The 14,278-nt window shown below is 36.3% G+C and overlaps 2 protein-coding genes across 29 annotated transcripts in view; one reads left to right on the top strand and one right to left on the bottom strand.

Moving 5' to 3' along the window:
• Nucleotides 1-14,278, top strand: part of LOC107065823 (CUGBP Elav-like family member 1-A) — a 402,374-nt gene that overhangs the window by 25,251 nt on the left and 362,845 nt on the right. The window lies entirely within an intron of this gene.
• Nucleotides 3,279-4,048, bottom strand: LOC149031491 (uncharacterized). Its single transcript, XM_089175825.1, is given in 2 exon segments — nt 3,279-3,344; nt 3,347-4,048. Coding segments are annotated over 2 exon segments (594 nt in total). The 5' UTR covers nt 3,875-4,048.

Here is a 14,278-nt window from a genome sequence, read left to right as displayed (position 1 = left end):
GACAAAATTTAAACGTTTCCATGTCGTACCTTTATAAGATCTAAAACGTACATTCGTGTACTTTATCGTAACAATACTTCGCGAGAAACGTTTATGGGAGCGGGAAGGGGAGAGGAAACTATTCCTCCCACCTTTTCTCGTAACACACACGAGATGCAAGCGTGAAAGGTGTTGGGACGATCGAAAGCTTAGAGAAGTGTGTTTTCGTGCGAGTTACGCGCGTGAACACGGTGATATGTCCGGTATGTAGAAGTGTGTATCATGTATGTTCTTATATTATGTGCATGTGTGTATGTAGTATATATATAAGTTCTCATATATGAAAAGAGAGAGACAGATAGAGAGACAAATATGTAAGCTCGTGCGCATATGTGTGTTAGTGACGATGATAGTGATGGTGATGGTAATGGTGGTGGTGGTGATCGCATGGGAGAAGTAAAGTGCACACGCACGAACGGAGGCGATCGCACGTGACACGCAGCCTGATGTCAGATACACGCCATGCACGAACGATTTCGCGCACGTACGAACATCTGTCGCAAGAATCGAGTTTCGATCGGGCCTAATAGCTCCGACTCGTTAACGAAATTGTTTGTGCTTCGTGATGCTCCTGCTAAACAAACTCGCGATCTTGCTATTTTATACAATTTGACGTACCTTTTCATTTTTTTATTCTTATTTATTTATTTATTTTTTTTTTGTTTTCTTTTCGATTATCTTAATCCATTCTACTTGCATACCGTGTGTGCAATCATACTGAGCTATTATCAGTAATTTTTAGTAAAGTATTCGTCGAGATAAGATGTTCTTTTTGTATAAATAGTATCTTTAAAGTATAAAAAAAAAAACAAAATTTAGGCATTGTAAAATTGGCAATATAATAAAAAAAAAAAAAGAAATGGCTCTTGTAAACCGTGTTCGAAAAAAATCGTGATCTCGAATGGATTAAGATAATTCGATGATTTTAGATAATTTGGTACAACCTTGTGAACGAATGTTATGAATTAAATTTGAACTTACAACAATTGTGTAGTATATTCGCTTATTTCAACAAACGTGTTTTAATCCTTTGCACTCCGCTGTCTCAACGTATGAGACATTAAATTTTATTAGTAATTACGGGGAAATAAGTTATTTCAGCACAACTTTTTGAGACTTGCATGTTTCCCTAATGGTTTCTCTTAAAATAGCATAACACATCGAATCAAAATATAGTAAAATAACAAAGATTTATAAAAAAAATGTCAGCGGGTTTTGTGTTCTAAGAGAATGCGAGACGCGTGCTCACGACGGTCCGAGAACTTTTTGCCGAAACTTGAGAAGAGCAATAAGAAGAATTTGTAGAAGAAAGGTTTTTATAGGAGCATATCTCGCATTTTATAGTGAGATTTATAATGTACAAAGAAATATTATCAAATAGTGTCACATTTCAAATACAATGGAACACCCTCGCTTTTTTTCAATTGCAACGCTATTACACACATACATTCTCTTTGTAAATAAGTTCTTTTGGTAAAAGTTCTTTAGGTAAATATGTACCTTGATGTCTATAGATTAATATAAGTCCAACATTATTAGAATCTGTTATTTGGTTCCAAAGTTATACTAAATAATACGAAGGTCTGTAAATGTGCCGTTTCTGCCGCGAAGTCGCGCGGAGTTGCTGCTACCCAGCGTCGAAAGTCGTGCGGATTGCAAAGGTTTAATGTATGAGTTAAATTAGTTTTTAATTTTTGTTAACTTCTTGGCTTTCAAGCACGTGTGAGACTCGTAGTACAATTGTTCTCGGTATATATATATTTCATAATAGACGCATATATTTTACGAATGAATTATTGTTCTACTGTTTCATTAATGAAACATTTTTCTTATTAAGTTTTGAATATTGTATAGTAACGTTTAACTAAAGTTTGAGAATGAATTACGAATGCACGCATACAGTTGCTCATAACTCGTACTTTGGTATATAATAAAGGTGTCCATATGCGTTGATGTGTGTGTGTGTGTGTGTATTTTTCGACAAAGGAATATTTGTCGAAGTTAAATTCGTTTTTCGCGTCTAAAGCGATTTTTATAAGTGTCGGTTTCACATTTGAGGGTACAAAGGCCTTTTTTCTCTCCATCCCACCCTCTTTTTCTCTCACCGATCGTCCTTCCTATTCGGTGATTCTTCGACGGTGCAGCGGTTGCAGCATCGAACCGAACCGAACGGTAAAACGAACGGAGATAGCTTTTTTTGTATCATATCGCATTTCAGTACGACGATGCCTTTGTAGCGAACGAACCAACACGAACCAACGAATGAACGAACGAACGAACGAACGATTGACGTGACTTTCGAAATACGTCGTCGGACTTATCGATTTTTATTATTTTAGTTTTTAGTCTAACTAAGCTAATGTTACGAAGAAAAAATAAATCAAAAAATAATTTAAAATAATAAATTTAACCTCGTATCAGTGTCGTAAGTCGTGTGGGAATTTACTTACAAATAAAAATATGTTATTAATAATTAATTAATAATTTCATAGAGATTTGTAGTATTCAGTCAACAACAAAATAAGAATTAGTTATTCTTATAATACTGACTAATCTGGTTGCGTATTTATCGAAACCACTTGTAACTTATTAGTGAGAATCATTGATATAAAAACCTGACGACTGATAAGGGTTAAGGGGTTATACCTAGTTGCGAGGCTCAAAAAAGATGTCTTTTTATGAATTTTTTATAGAAACAGTTTTTATTTATCAATTACAAGTGATGGTAATTCAAATACATCCTACTTTTAAGAATACAATAGCGCGTCGATCATGTAAAAATATTGATGTGCACTGCTCCTGTAGATGATGTCCCGAACAACCTTCAAAAAAAGGCGCTTGGAGATAATCTCTATATCGGCAGTTTGGATTATATGAAATCAAAAATTATTGTGGATTCTTTTAAAGGATAGATTAATGCAGGTATTGAATCGCAGGAATAAAAAAAATTTTGATTTTTGACAGAATGGCGTCTATTTGAAAAAATGTTTCGTTTTTGACTGAAATTTTCACTCCAAATTGATAAAAAAAAAAAAAAATAGTAATAATTTTTAAAAAATGTTTTCCTTCGTCCAATACATGAGGAATATATCTCAGAAAATTGTGTAAGAATTTGAGACCGATCGGTTGAGCCATTTTTGAGAAATCGAAATCACCGACTTTGAAAAAACTGTTTTGAGAAAAACGCGTTTAAAGTTCCAGAAGTAGTTTACACATAGTTACAATTTTTTTTCTTCAACTTACATGGTATCATCTATTCCAGGTCCATAAGAGGGACCTTTTGCCGTATTGGTAGCATCTAATAAAAGTCCAGCTGGTGTTGTCGAGCCATTCTTCCTTCTCGCGTGCTCCCATGCGCTCTCGTGTCAGAGATCATCACACGCTCTGCGTCCTTTTTTTCGACATAAGAATGAGCTGCGGTGCCTAATAAAAGTCCTAATGCACTCATAAAGTACAATAATGATTTTTTACCTTCATTAAATATTCCAGCTGCAATGTAAGCTGCTATTTCAACAACTTTAGAGCCACATGGAACAATTTTTGGAGTTATTTTCCATATTAACTGATTATAACTCTCATTATTGTTTTGTGTAAATCCACCAACACACCTTTCCAATAATTTTACGTTGCTAAGGTCTTCATAAATTGGATATATTGCTTCAGCAACATCAGCTGGTAAAGTTGGATAATCATGGGTGTAAGAAAATAATGTGTTTGTTGCTAGCGTTTGCTGCCAACTATACCATGAACCTTCTCCACCTGGGCACATTTCGTGCTGAGGCTTCTTATCAGTCGAGCAATAGTGATAATATGTTTCCCAAATTGTATTATACATATTATTCACAGAATCACAATTTCTCCTTATTGCCAAACCATAGTAAATTGTCAGCTTATCTATTAACTCAGCCGTGAGTTTACCTTTCCCTGAAAGTACTTTTTTTGCAATTTTTTTCCGCCTTTTTCAACTGTTTCTGCATTTTCTTTTACTAGCTCGCGGAGTCGTGAGTGCAGCTGCTACTCCGGTTCCTACTCTACCTGCTTTCTAACACTCTGACGTGGCCTTACAAATTCAGGTATATCTCCGAAAATATTTATCGAATTGGCTTCAAATTTTCAGAGAATATACTTAAATATATGTACATTCCAAAAATGCAAAAAAAATCGATTTTTTGAAAATTCTAACTAGATATAACCCCTTAAACGAGGAATGAAAAAAGCTCTGATTTTGTTAATTCGTTGCACACAGTTAAAGAGAAAAACAAGAAAACGAGTCGTTTGGAATCGTCGAAAACAATTTAAGAAAAATCTAATGAAATTTTTCATTTTTAATAAGATAAAGTTTTTTGGTTATGTTAATTAATAAATGTAAATAAATTGTAAAATGTCTAAAAGAAATAAAGTGATCTCAGGCGCGATCAGGATCTAACTATGTAAAATTCAAACTATTTACTAATAACATCTGATCGGAACGAATAGCATCTAATATGCTCGCTTTATATCGAAATACTTGTCTGCTAAAGCTTCCTGTTGTCGTGTATCACATAACGGAAGACCCTAACTACATTGCTCGAATAGAAGTTTACGAAAATTTAGAATAGTTCTCGTTCAATTGAAACTTGACAAGAGTGTCTCGAAACATTTGTGAGGTATTTTCGGAAAATGTGTTAGTAGTTTAATCTTTGACAATCATTTTATCTTCTTGCGTATCATTGATTTATCGTAGGAGGATGAAGCTGGGAGGAAGGGGGAAGGTATAAAAAATCTAACAAATAACTTCGACGATAACAAAAATACGATTGCAAAAATCTTTTATCTGATTATTTTAGTTCTGTCATATTAATTTGCCAATAAGATTCAAATTATTTCTTATAGGAATGATCGACTAAGTATAGATCATTGAATTTATTGGAAACATGATCATATTATTACTTGCACGAGTGATAATACGAGTGAACAACGATACCAATAGTAACACGGTGGGAAGAGGGTAAAGGGGAAGAGGGTGGTAACGTCGACGCAGAAGCCCGGTCACTGGTAGTCACTTCATCGTACATGCACGAGACACGATATGAATTGTAAATGGCGGAACGTCGTGGCAGGAGGTGGAGTCGAGTTATATATGTAATATCGTAGCAGAACGATGATCCAGTTCTCCGAATGAGAGTATCATACTAGACTAAATGTCTCTCTCTCTCTCTCTCTTTCTCATTTTCTGTTTGTCTCTTCTACATCATTTACGGATTGCTTCGAATAATTTCGAACAATGAGTTTCGTCAGAACGAAGTGGGGGAGAAAAAAAATAAAAGAGGAAGTATCGAGATAGAATGTAATAATAATATTTCTTGGTGGAAGGAACAAAATTTCAAAGACTTCTTGCATTCTCGATGAACTCGGAGCTTAAGGTATTAATGCGAAGGGTTTGGGATAAAGACAAAAGGGAAGAAATAGAGGATGGCAAGAGAATCGAAGGAGGGAAGAAAAAAGAGGGATAGAGGTAGAAGATAGAAATGTTGGATAGCAGCGAACGCGTTCCCGATAATCAGAAATTTTTTTTTTTACGATCGACGTTTTCGATTGAAACGACGAATAGTTGAAGAGAGATAGAAAGAGAGAGAAAGAGTATCCTCAGGGATATTTCGAGAGGATCGAAGTTTCGGCGTATAATATCTGTGCATTTGTGGGAAAAGAGGAAAATTTGGTTTCTCTCTCTCTCTCTTATTTTTTTCTTTTTTATTTCGTACGACTCAACTGCTGCTTCTACTGCTGCTGCTGTTAGTTCTATTGGTGATTGTGAATAGTAGTGGTGAAGGAACGCACGCACGGGGTCTCAAGTAAAAGGGCAAGTAGAAAAGTACTAGAAACGTCGTGGATCGTGAATTTTCTCCTCGCGGCATTTTGGTGGTTCGTTCGCCTTTCGGTGTTCGTTTCCTTTCTGCGTCTCGTCTTACTTTTATTCCCCGTACCCATTCTGGGAACCATTTCCGCGCCGTTTTACTGGCTACGTCTCTCTCTCTTTTTCTCTTGAAAAAGCTCGAAAGCCATAAGAGAGAGAGAGAGAGAGAGAGAGAGAAAGAAAGACCTCTTGAAGGAAAACTGGCCGCGAAAAGAGAAGACCCGCCGAGGTTATGTTACCCGGTGCTGATGTTCCTGATGGTGGTAGTGGGTAGTAGTAGTGGTGGTGGCCTTTTCTCCGAACATCAAAACCCCGAATTTATGGCGGCCACCTTAATGTTGGCTCGAGGAAACCTCGTTTAGATCCGCATTGTACTTCTAAGAGGTCCGTTCTCCTTTCAACTTCCAAAAGAAAATAATCGTGCTCTTTCTTTCTTTCCTTCCTTCTTTCCATCCTTTCTTTCTTTCCTTCCTTCTTTCCATCCTTTCTTTCTTTCTTTCTTTCTTCCTTTCTTTTCTACTTACTTACTTACTTACTTACTTACTTACTTACTTACTTACTTACTTACTTACTTACTTACTTACTTACTTACTTACTTTCGGCTCTTACTCTAATTTCTTTCTTTTTTCATTTTCTTTTTCTTCTTCTTATTCTTCAAAGCTCTATCTTTCTCAATATTTTCGTTTATTTTGATTTTCTTCAAAACTCTTTCTCTTTTAAGATTGTCCTATACAGTTCTAAGAAACAAAAATTCACACCGAAGTAATACACAGAAAGAATCTGTATGTGTGTATGTGTGCGTATGTGTGTGCAAGAGAAAGAAAAAGAGATTGGTGAGTTCTTCTCGTGAGATTCGATTTACAGGGGTCGTATTTCGCGAAGACGTCACGTCGTCGTTAAAACTTTTAGCAGACGGATTACATCGCGGTCCGATACGCTCTCCCTCTCCTCCCCCATTCCACCCCTACCCCGTTCGATGGGGGAACGTGCCACGATCTTGAAGTAGAATTAAAAGGTCCCGCTTGTGAAGCCGAGGAAGGAGAACTCGAGCACGTTCGAGTACACTCGAGAAACGTACGATAAGTAGAAGTGGGTCGCATGAGCAGACGTGAAGGAGAAAAATGTGGTAGAAGGGGAGGAGGGGAAGGGTTGGTAGAAGGGGACGAGGGCAAGCACCTGGTGGTGGTGGTGGTGAAGACGAAGAAGTAGTAGCAGTAGTAGTAGTAAGTACCAACGAAAAAGGGAAAGAAAAAGGTTACGGTGTAGGAGGGGGTGGAAGAGTAACAGAGTAAAACACATCAGTCCTGTTGAATTCCTCTTCTTATTTCTATTTCCTTCCTTCCTTCCTTCCATTATTACGTAATCTTAAAGTGTTAAAGTCAAGACGAATTTATATTGCACGAGGGTTGCATTTGTTGTTACGCAAGGTGACTGTGTATGTATGCGTGTATGTGTGTGTATGTATTTATAACTTAGAGACTGCATTTGTGTATCTTTTTGTCTTTCCCAAGACGACATTTTTTTGGGGGGGAGGAGTAATAAAAAAAGAATGAAATAAGATGGTGGAATAAGAAGGGGAAAAGGTTTTGAACAGGAAAAGGGTAGTAGTAATGTCATTACGGGGTTGGTGTACGATATGATATTCTTAGGACTGTTGTCCTTAAACTAAAAAGCGAACCTTAAATCCTAGCTTAGTATTTCGAGAAATTGTTTTAGTTTCTTCTTATTCGTGGAAGAAAAGTATAGTGATAGTAGTAGTAGTAGTAGTAGTAGTAGTAGTAGTAGTAGTAGTGGGAGAAGTATAAATAGGAGTAATAAAAATTGAGCTGGCACGTGCATGCACTCTCTTTCTCTCTCTCTTTCTTTTTGTTCTTTTTTTTTGTCTTCTTTTTCTTTTTCTTCTTCTTTTTTGTTTTTCTATTTTCTGTCTATTTTTTACGCGGTGTGTGGCAGCAACGAGAACGGTTCTTCGTGCAAAGCCGTGTCATTTTAATTAGTGACTCAAAGTAAAGCGTTTACCAGTTACTGTAGCCGAATCTACACGAAAGAGAAAGGAGAGATAGAAACGGTGAGAAGCTTTTCTGCGGAGTGGAATAACAGACCGAAGTAATTACTTCCGGTTACAAAGGCTCGAACTTCGAACAAAGATGTTGTGGCGAGAGAAAAAGAGAAACTAGAGAGAGAAATGAGAGAAAGAAAATTGAAAAGGAAAGGGAGAGAAAGAGAGAGAGAGAGAGGGTGGGTAAGAGGAGAAGAATTATATAGGATTGAAACAATTTCTACCATGACTCACACCACCCCTATTTCTCCACCACATTACCCCCCGAATCCTCTGATCGTTCTTTCAATTTACATTGTCTGGATGATATCATCTTTTTTGTATTTATGTTAACTATTTTTCACTTATTAACTTCGTTCCAGTAGGATAGCACCAATTTGTTTAAAATTTTGTTATTTTGATACTTCATAGGAACATATACGTCCCACGTTGAACTTTTCGATAACGAACAAGTTCATTTTTATCAATGATGACATTATTAAATAAAAAAAAAAGAAAATAACATGATTAAAAATTAAAATAAAATTTAGCTTATATTGTAGTCAAAATTTAACATCAAGTTTAGTGTGAAAGATTAAAATTTTTAATTTCTTTATACATGCCTGAGTATATACCAAGCATAGTGTATATATATATATATATGTGTGTGTGTGTGTGTGTGTGTATGTATATAAATAAAATAATAATCCGAATCGGTCGACACTAGAGAAAGAAAGAAAGAGAGAGAGAGAGAGAGAGAGAGAGAGAAGTATCTTTATTAATCATATTCCGTAGGAAAGAAGTCAGGTGAAACGTCAGTCGATGGAAAATAACGTCGGATAAAAACTAACCGTGACTTATTAACATTAAACCGGAACGTGTGATGAATTAAAAATGAGTCTCACGGACGTAGATTAGTCGGAGGAGGGAAGATGGGGAATGGGGTGATGGTGGGTGATGGGGGTTGTAGGAAGGGATCGGTGAGAGTACAGGTAGAAACGTGTTGTATAGGACAGGTATAACGTTATACATTAATCTCCATTCATCTCGGTGCACGTTGTAGACTATGCGACCAGCCTCCTCGCCAATATATTTAATATTCCTACGATAACCTTGTCACACCTTTTCGAGCCTGTTGGGTATCCGTTTATCGTTCATTCTCGCTTGACTACCATCACCAAGTTGCTTGCTTGCTTTCAGAAACACGTGAAAGCTTAATCTCGCGGACGATTTATGTAATATGTTTACCTTGTTTCAATGTAAGCAGAAAATCTAGTAAGAATGTTGGCCCTTCACTATTGTTAGAAGGGTAAAAAAAAGAAGTAGAAAACGTTGAGGAGGAGAAGGAGGTCACGAAGGAAGTTTTGCAAGGCCGCTTAGATCAGCCGTAAAATCGGACACCTTTTCGAAAGATGAATCTTTGGCGTCCGTTTACGGTCGACGAATATCTCACCCTTTTGTCCTCAATTTTTTTCCCTTTTCTTCTTTATTCTCTTTTTCTTTCTCTCTTTCTCTTTCTCTTTATATTTTTGCATCTCGTATTCGAAATAAATCATCCGATGCCAAGGGTTTTTTTTTCACTATTTTATTATGCGTTGCGACGACTTTATGATCTCCATGTATTTAAACGAAAAATTAAATTCAGGATTATTTTGAATAGAAGAACAAATGAAAAATAAAAAATGGGAAAAAGAAAAAACTCATCGAATATGCCGAATTTTTGTTTCGTACAAATTACATGGAAAATTAATGCGATTAATCAGTCTCGTCTAAACGAATTCAATAAAACGCATCGTAATTAAGATTTGTGCATCGAAATTTAAAAAAAAAAAAAAAGAAAAAAAAAGCATAATCGTCGATACGAAGAAAAAAAGCTCAATTAAGGTTTGATGAACGACACCCAGTGGTAGAAGATGAGACAAAGGTATAAAAAATAAAAAAGAAAAGAAAAAAGACAATCGAACGCGAAGAAGCATGGCAACATATAAAAGCAAGGGTGGTGAGGTTGGGGTGGGGAGAGTGAGGGTCGCCGTGTTGTATATGAGGTGTTTGGATGTTGAAAACGAAACGTCGAAAGCGTGGGAAACGATAAATAACTTTGCCGGTGGGTCGGAGTCGATCGGCTAACGCAAACATAAACTATCAATGGCGTGAAAGGGTGTCGAAAAAAGGAAGGGGTGGGAGGGGGGTGGTTGGTTGAGAGGGGCGTTACCGTGGGTGCACGAACGTTCGCCTTATCTCTACCGTATGGCCGGATTGTATGGCTACGTATATAGATTATAACCAAACGCCATAGTTCTCGACATCGATGACGGACGCCTACGCCCCCCTGTTACCATTTCCGTCCTCTCCGATCCCTCCCCTTTGCCCCTTTCCTCTTCATTTTTCTCTATATCTTTCTCTTTTTCTCTCTCTCTCTCTCTCTCTTTCTTTCTATCTATCCGTGTGTTTTTTTCTTTCTTCGTCAACGTATTTATTTCGAAGACTATCGATTTTCCCTTGCATTCCATGTGACAGCGTTTATAATCAAGCTGTCACAATGATAGGATTGATAATAAATATTAATACTTCGTGCTTTAACGCGCACGCACGCACGTATGCAGAACACATACGTACTTCACACACGTAACGTATGATAACGCAACATCGATCATTCTTATATTACGATAATTATTTTCTAAATGATTCGTTCGTTAAATAATTTCTTTCGTGCATATATATTTTTAATTTTCATTTATTTAATAGTTCGTGATATCATACATGATTCGTTGGAGATATGCAGATTATTTAATTAACAAAATATACCTAAAGAAATATTATAATAATTACGAATAAACGAATATCATTAGTCGTTGAATGAAGACTAGAGTTACCACTTGGAGTGGTAGGTTTTGGTTCTTTGGATATTCAATTGTTGAAATAGCACGTAGTTTAGTTGTGTAATGTTTTGGCTCTAAAAGAGGGGGGAGGGAGAAGGGGGTGAAAGAGGGTGAAGGCTTGAAAGGTATTCGCACTTTGAACCGCAGACAGTTGGCGCACGAGGTCGAAGAAGACGCCTAGGAAAGTGGATATATCTGTGATGTTCGAGGGAGGGGGTTGAAACTGAAGAAATACAGAGATAGAACAAGGGAGTAGATGAGAAGAGAAGAAGAGAGGAGAGGTGAAGTTGCGTGAGAAGAAAGAAGATAGATAGAGAGAGGGTAGTAGAACCTTCTTCTGTGTATAAAGTGGAAAGCAGAATAGATTGGGTATGAAGTTAGCTGGTTAACTCGACGAAACAACGGGTAGCAAGTTAGCTGTAGAAGTTGGGCGTCAGTTGGCACCATGCAACGAAGAGAAAGAGAGAGAGAGAGAGAGAGTTGGATGATAGCGACGATGTAGAAAGTGGTAAGGGGTTTGGATTAGGTGAGCAAAGTAACGGGGGATGCAATTGGAAAGAGAAAGAGAGAGTGAGATAGAGAGAGACCAGTGGCATTTCATTGTTTCATAATTGAAACATTTGCGGTATCGTGTCGTAGTTCTCGCTACCCCGAATTCGGTGTATCCAATTTAACTGTTAAAATAATTCTATGATAGGATAACGTTAATGTTGAGATTTTTTGTCTATTACTTCAAGTGTGTGTTAATGCGTATCATCTGCTATCAATCAACGTATAAATCGAATAATATTATTAGACCGATCTATTACGAAAAAATAAAAAATAAATAAAAACTTAAGTTATTATATTCGAGAGAGAGAGAAAAAAAATAAAATTGTATTTTAACGTTATACGCTGTTAGTTGGTTGAATGATTTCGTCGGTGTACAGTTAACAGCCAACCTGTCCACTACCGTCCGATGTTGAATTAGTTTCTAGACGAAACGCACATTTGTGAAGACTCACTCGATTTATGTAAATCAGTTTAACGTCCTCGGTCGTCCGTATATTTCGCATTATCGCAATTCCTGCATCGTCGATGATCGATGCGTTGGTCCATTGTGTCGACCGGTCCGATTAAAATATCCTAGTATATTTATCTACCTTCTATTCTATCTCTTTCTCTCTCATACACATACACACACACACACACACACCTGTATAGGCACACATACACACACATGTATAGGCACACATACACACATATATACAAACACACCTATGTATATATATACATGTATATGTGGAAAACGAGCGTAGATTATACAACGCATACTCGACTCGCGTTTCGTCGTTTTATCGAACGGCAATTCATTCCTGGCGATCTATCATCGCGTCACGAATAAAGAGGGGGAGGGAGAAGAGAAAGAAGAGTAGCAAGGGGGTGGGTCATGGGAGAGGAGGGGATATGGTTTAGAGAGAGAGAGAGAAAGAGAGAGAGAAAGAGAAAGAGAAAGAGAGGGCTCCCATCAACGATGAAACGCCTCTCTCGAGCAACCGAGCGCGAAACTACGAATACTCGGCGAGTTTCCATATCGGGTTTCGAGCTAATGTTGATTAACTTACACCCTCTCACCCTCCATTAACCTCGGCTCGACCGTTTCTGGCCTCTGACAGTCGTTTAATTACGCTTATCGGCGGCCACGTCGAACGATACACCTTTTTTTTTTCTTTCTTTTTTCATTTTACTCTTTTTTTCTTTCATTTTTTTCCAAACTATCCAGCAGCAGCAGCAGCAGTTCACCACTTTACGTTTCTGCTGCGCGTTATGTGACGAATTTACGGGTGTGAATGAGAGACAGAAAGAGAGAGAGGAAGGGACAAAAGGGTGGCAGAGGTAACGCAAATTTTCCGAGATCTATGCGGTCAAATTTCACGGTTGTAGTAGTCGCAAGAGCGTTCATTTCAACTAGAAAGAGAGAGAGAGAGAGAGAGAGAGAGAAATGGTGTGGATTTTTACAGAAAATAAAATCGTGATGCTTTTTAATCGACATCTCCTATACGACGACGTGCCGTTTTGTTTGTCATTTTATTATTCACTAGGTTTTTTTTTTTTGTTTTTTTTTTTTTTAAATAGATCTAACGTGGCATGCAAAAGTTATTATGATGCAGAACTATTTTACGGAAATACGATTATAAGACGGAATTGGTTAACTAATTTTTGTTCACGCTTTACGGATCGTTCATATTTTCTTTATTTAATTTGTTATATTTATTTGTTATATATATATATATATATACTCCGGTCATGCGTTGTTGTAAAATATTGATTTAATATAATTCTAAACTATTTAGTAAATTATAACAACACACAAAATAATATTATACCACAATAACAATAGTATACATAAAATAATAATACACGAAAAAAATAGAAAAAGTAAGGTTATGTCGTATATAAATTGAATAATTGAATTGTAATACAGTGTCATCTATTGAAAGCTTACAGTACCTAGAGACCTAAATAACCTTTAAATAATAAATCCTTAAATTAGTAATATAAAACAAAAAAAGAATGTGTATATATATATATTATTTTTTGTATAAATTTTTTTTTTATATACAAATACATATTTATTTATTTAGTATTATTTTTAGTAAATATGTTGCCACAACAATTTTTTTTCTATTTATCTATCTATCTATCTATCTATCTATCTATCTATCTATCTATCTATCTATCTATCTATCTATCTATCTATCTATCTATCTATCTATCTATCTATCTATCTTCTCTTCTTTTCGTTTCTTTTCTTTTAGGAATTTCTAGGGATTTCGTAAAGTAAAAGATTAAAAAAAATATATATAGATATAACAAAGTTAGTTTCTGTATTCGTTATCAACCTTGCGTGTAGAATTTTACGTATCACGTTGCAACGTTGCAGACCAATCGTTTCAACATAAACATGCCCTAGAGCAATCGAATGTATCTACTCGGGCAATGAATCAAAAGCCAATGAGATAAAAAAGGGACAGGCAGGCAGGCAAGCAGACGGAAGGACAGACGAACGGATGGACGGACGAACGGACGGACGGATGGATGAACGAGTGGAGAGACGAGAGGGGAGAGAAAAGAGGAATTGTAGAAACAGGCATGAAAATTTAACAAATTCGAGCGAATGTTTAAACGCATATGGAGAAACATTTCGATGAATGTGTACCTACGTTTTATCTGAATAAAATTTTCCAAATAGGAAGCACACACATACACATATTGAATTTCATTTAATAGAACGAGGAAATATTTATTTATATATATATTTCTCGTATAGAATATATTTTATCTCATACATAGAAGTACTTCGAACATTACAGTGTAATATAATTATTAGTCATATTAAATAATAAATAATTATATTAATTGTATATAGTTTATCGCAAACGAACAGGT

Source organism: Polistes dominula, unplaced genomic scaffold (assembly GCF_049000335.1).
Source record: "Polistes dominula isolate Pdom_NZ unplaced genomic scaffold, Pdom_raw_medaka contig_19, whole genome shotgun sequence".
NCBI classification, from domain to species: Eukaryota; Metazoa; Arthropoda; class Insecta; order Hymenoptera; family Vespidae; genus Polistes; species Polistes dominula.
The sequence above is the reverse complement of the archived record's forward strand: the minus strand, read 5'-3'. Positions and strand labels throughout refer to the sequence as shown.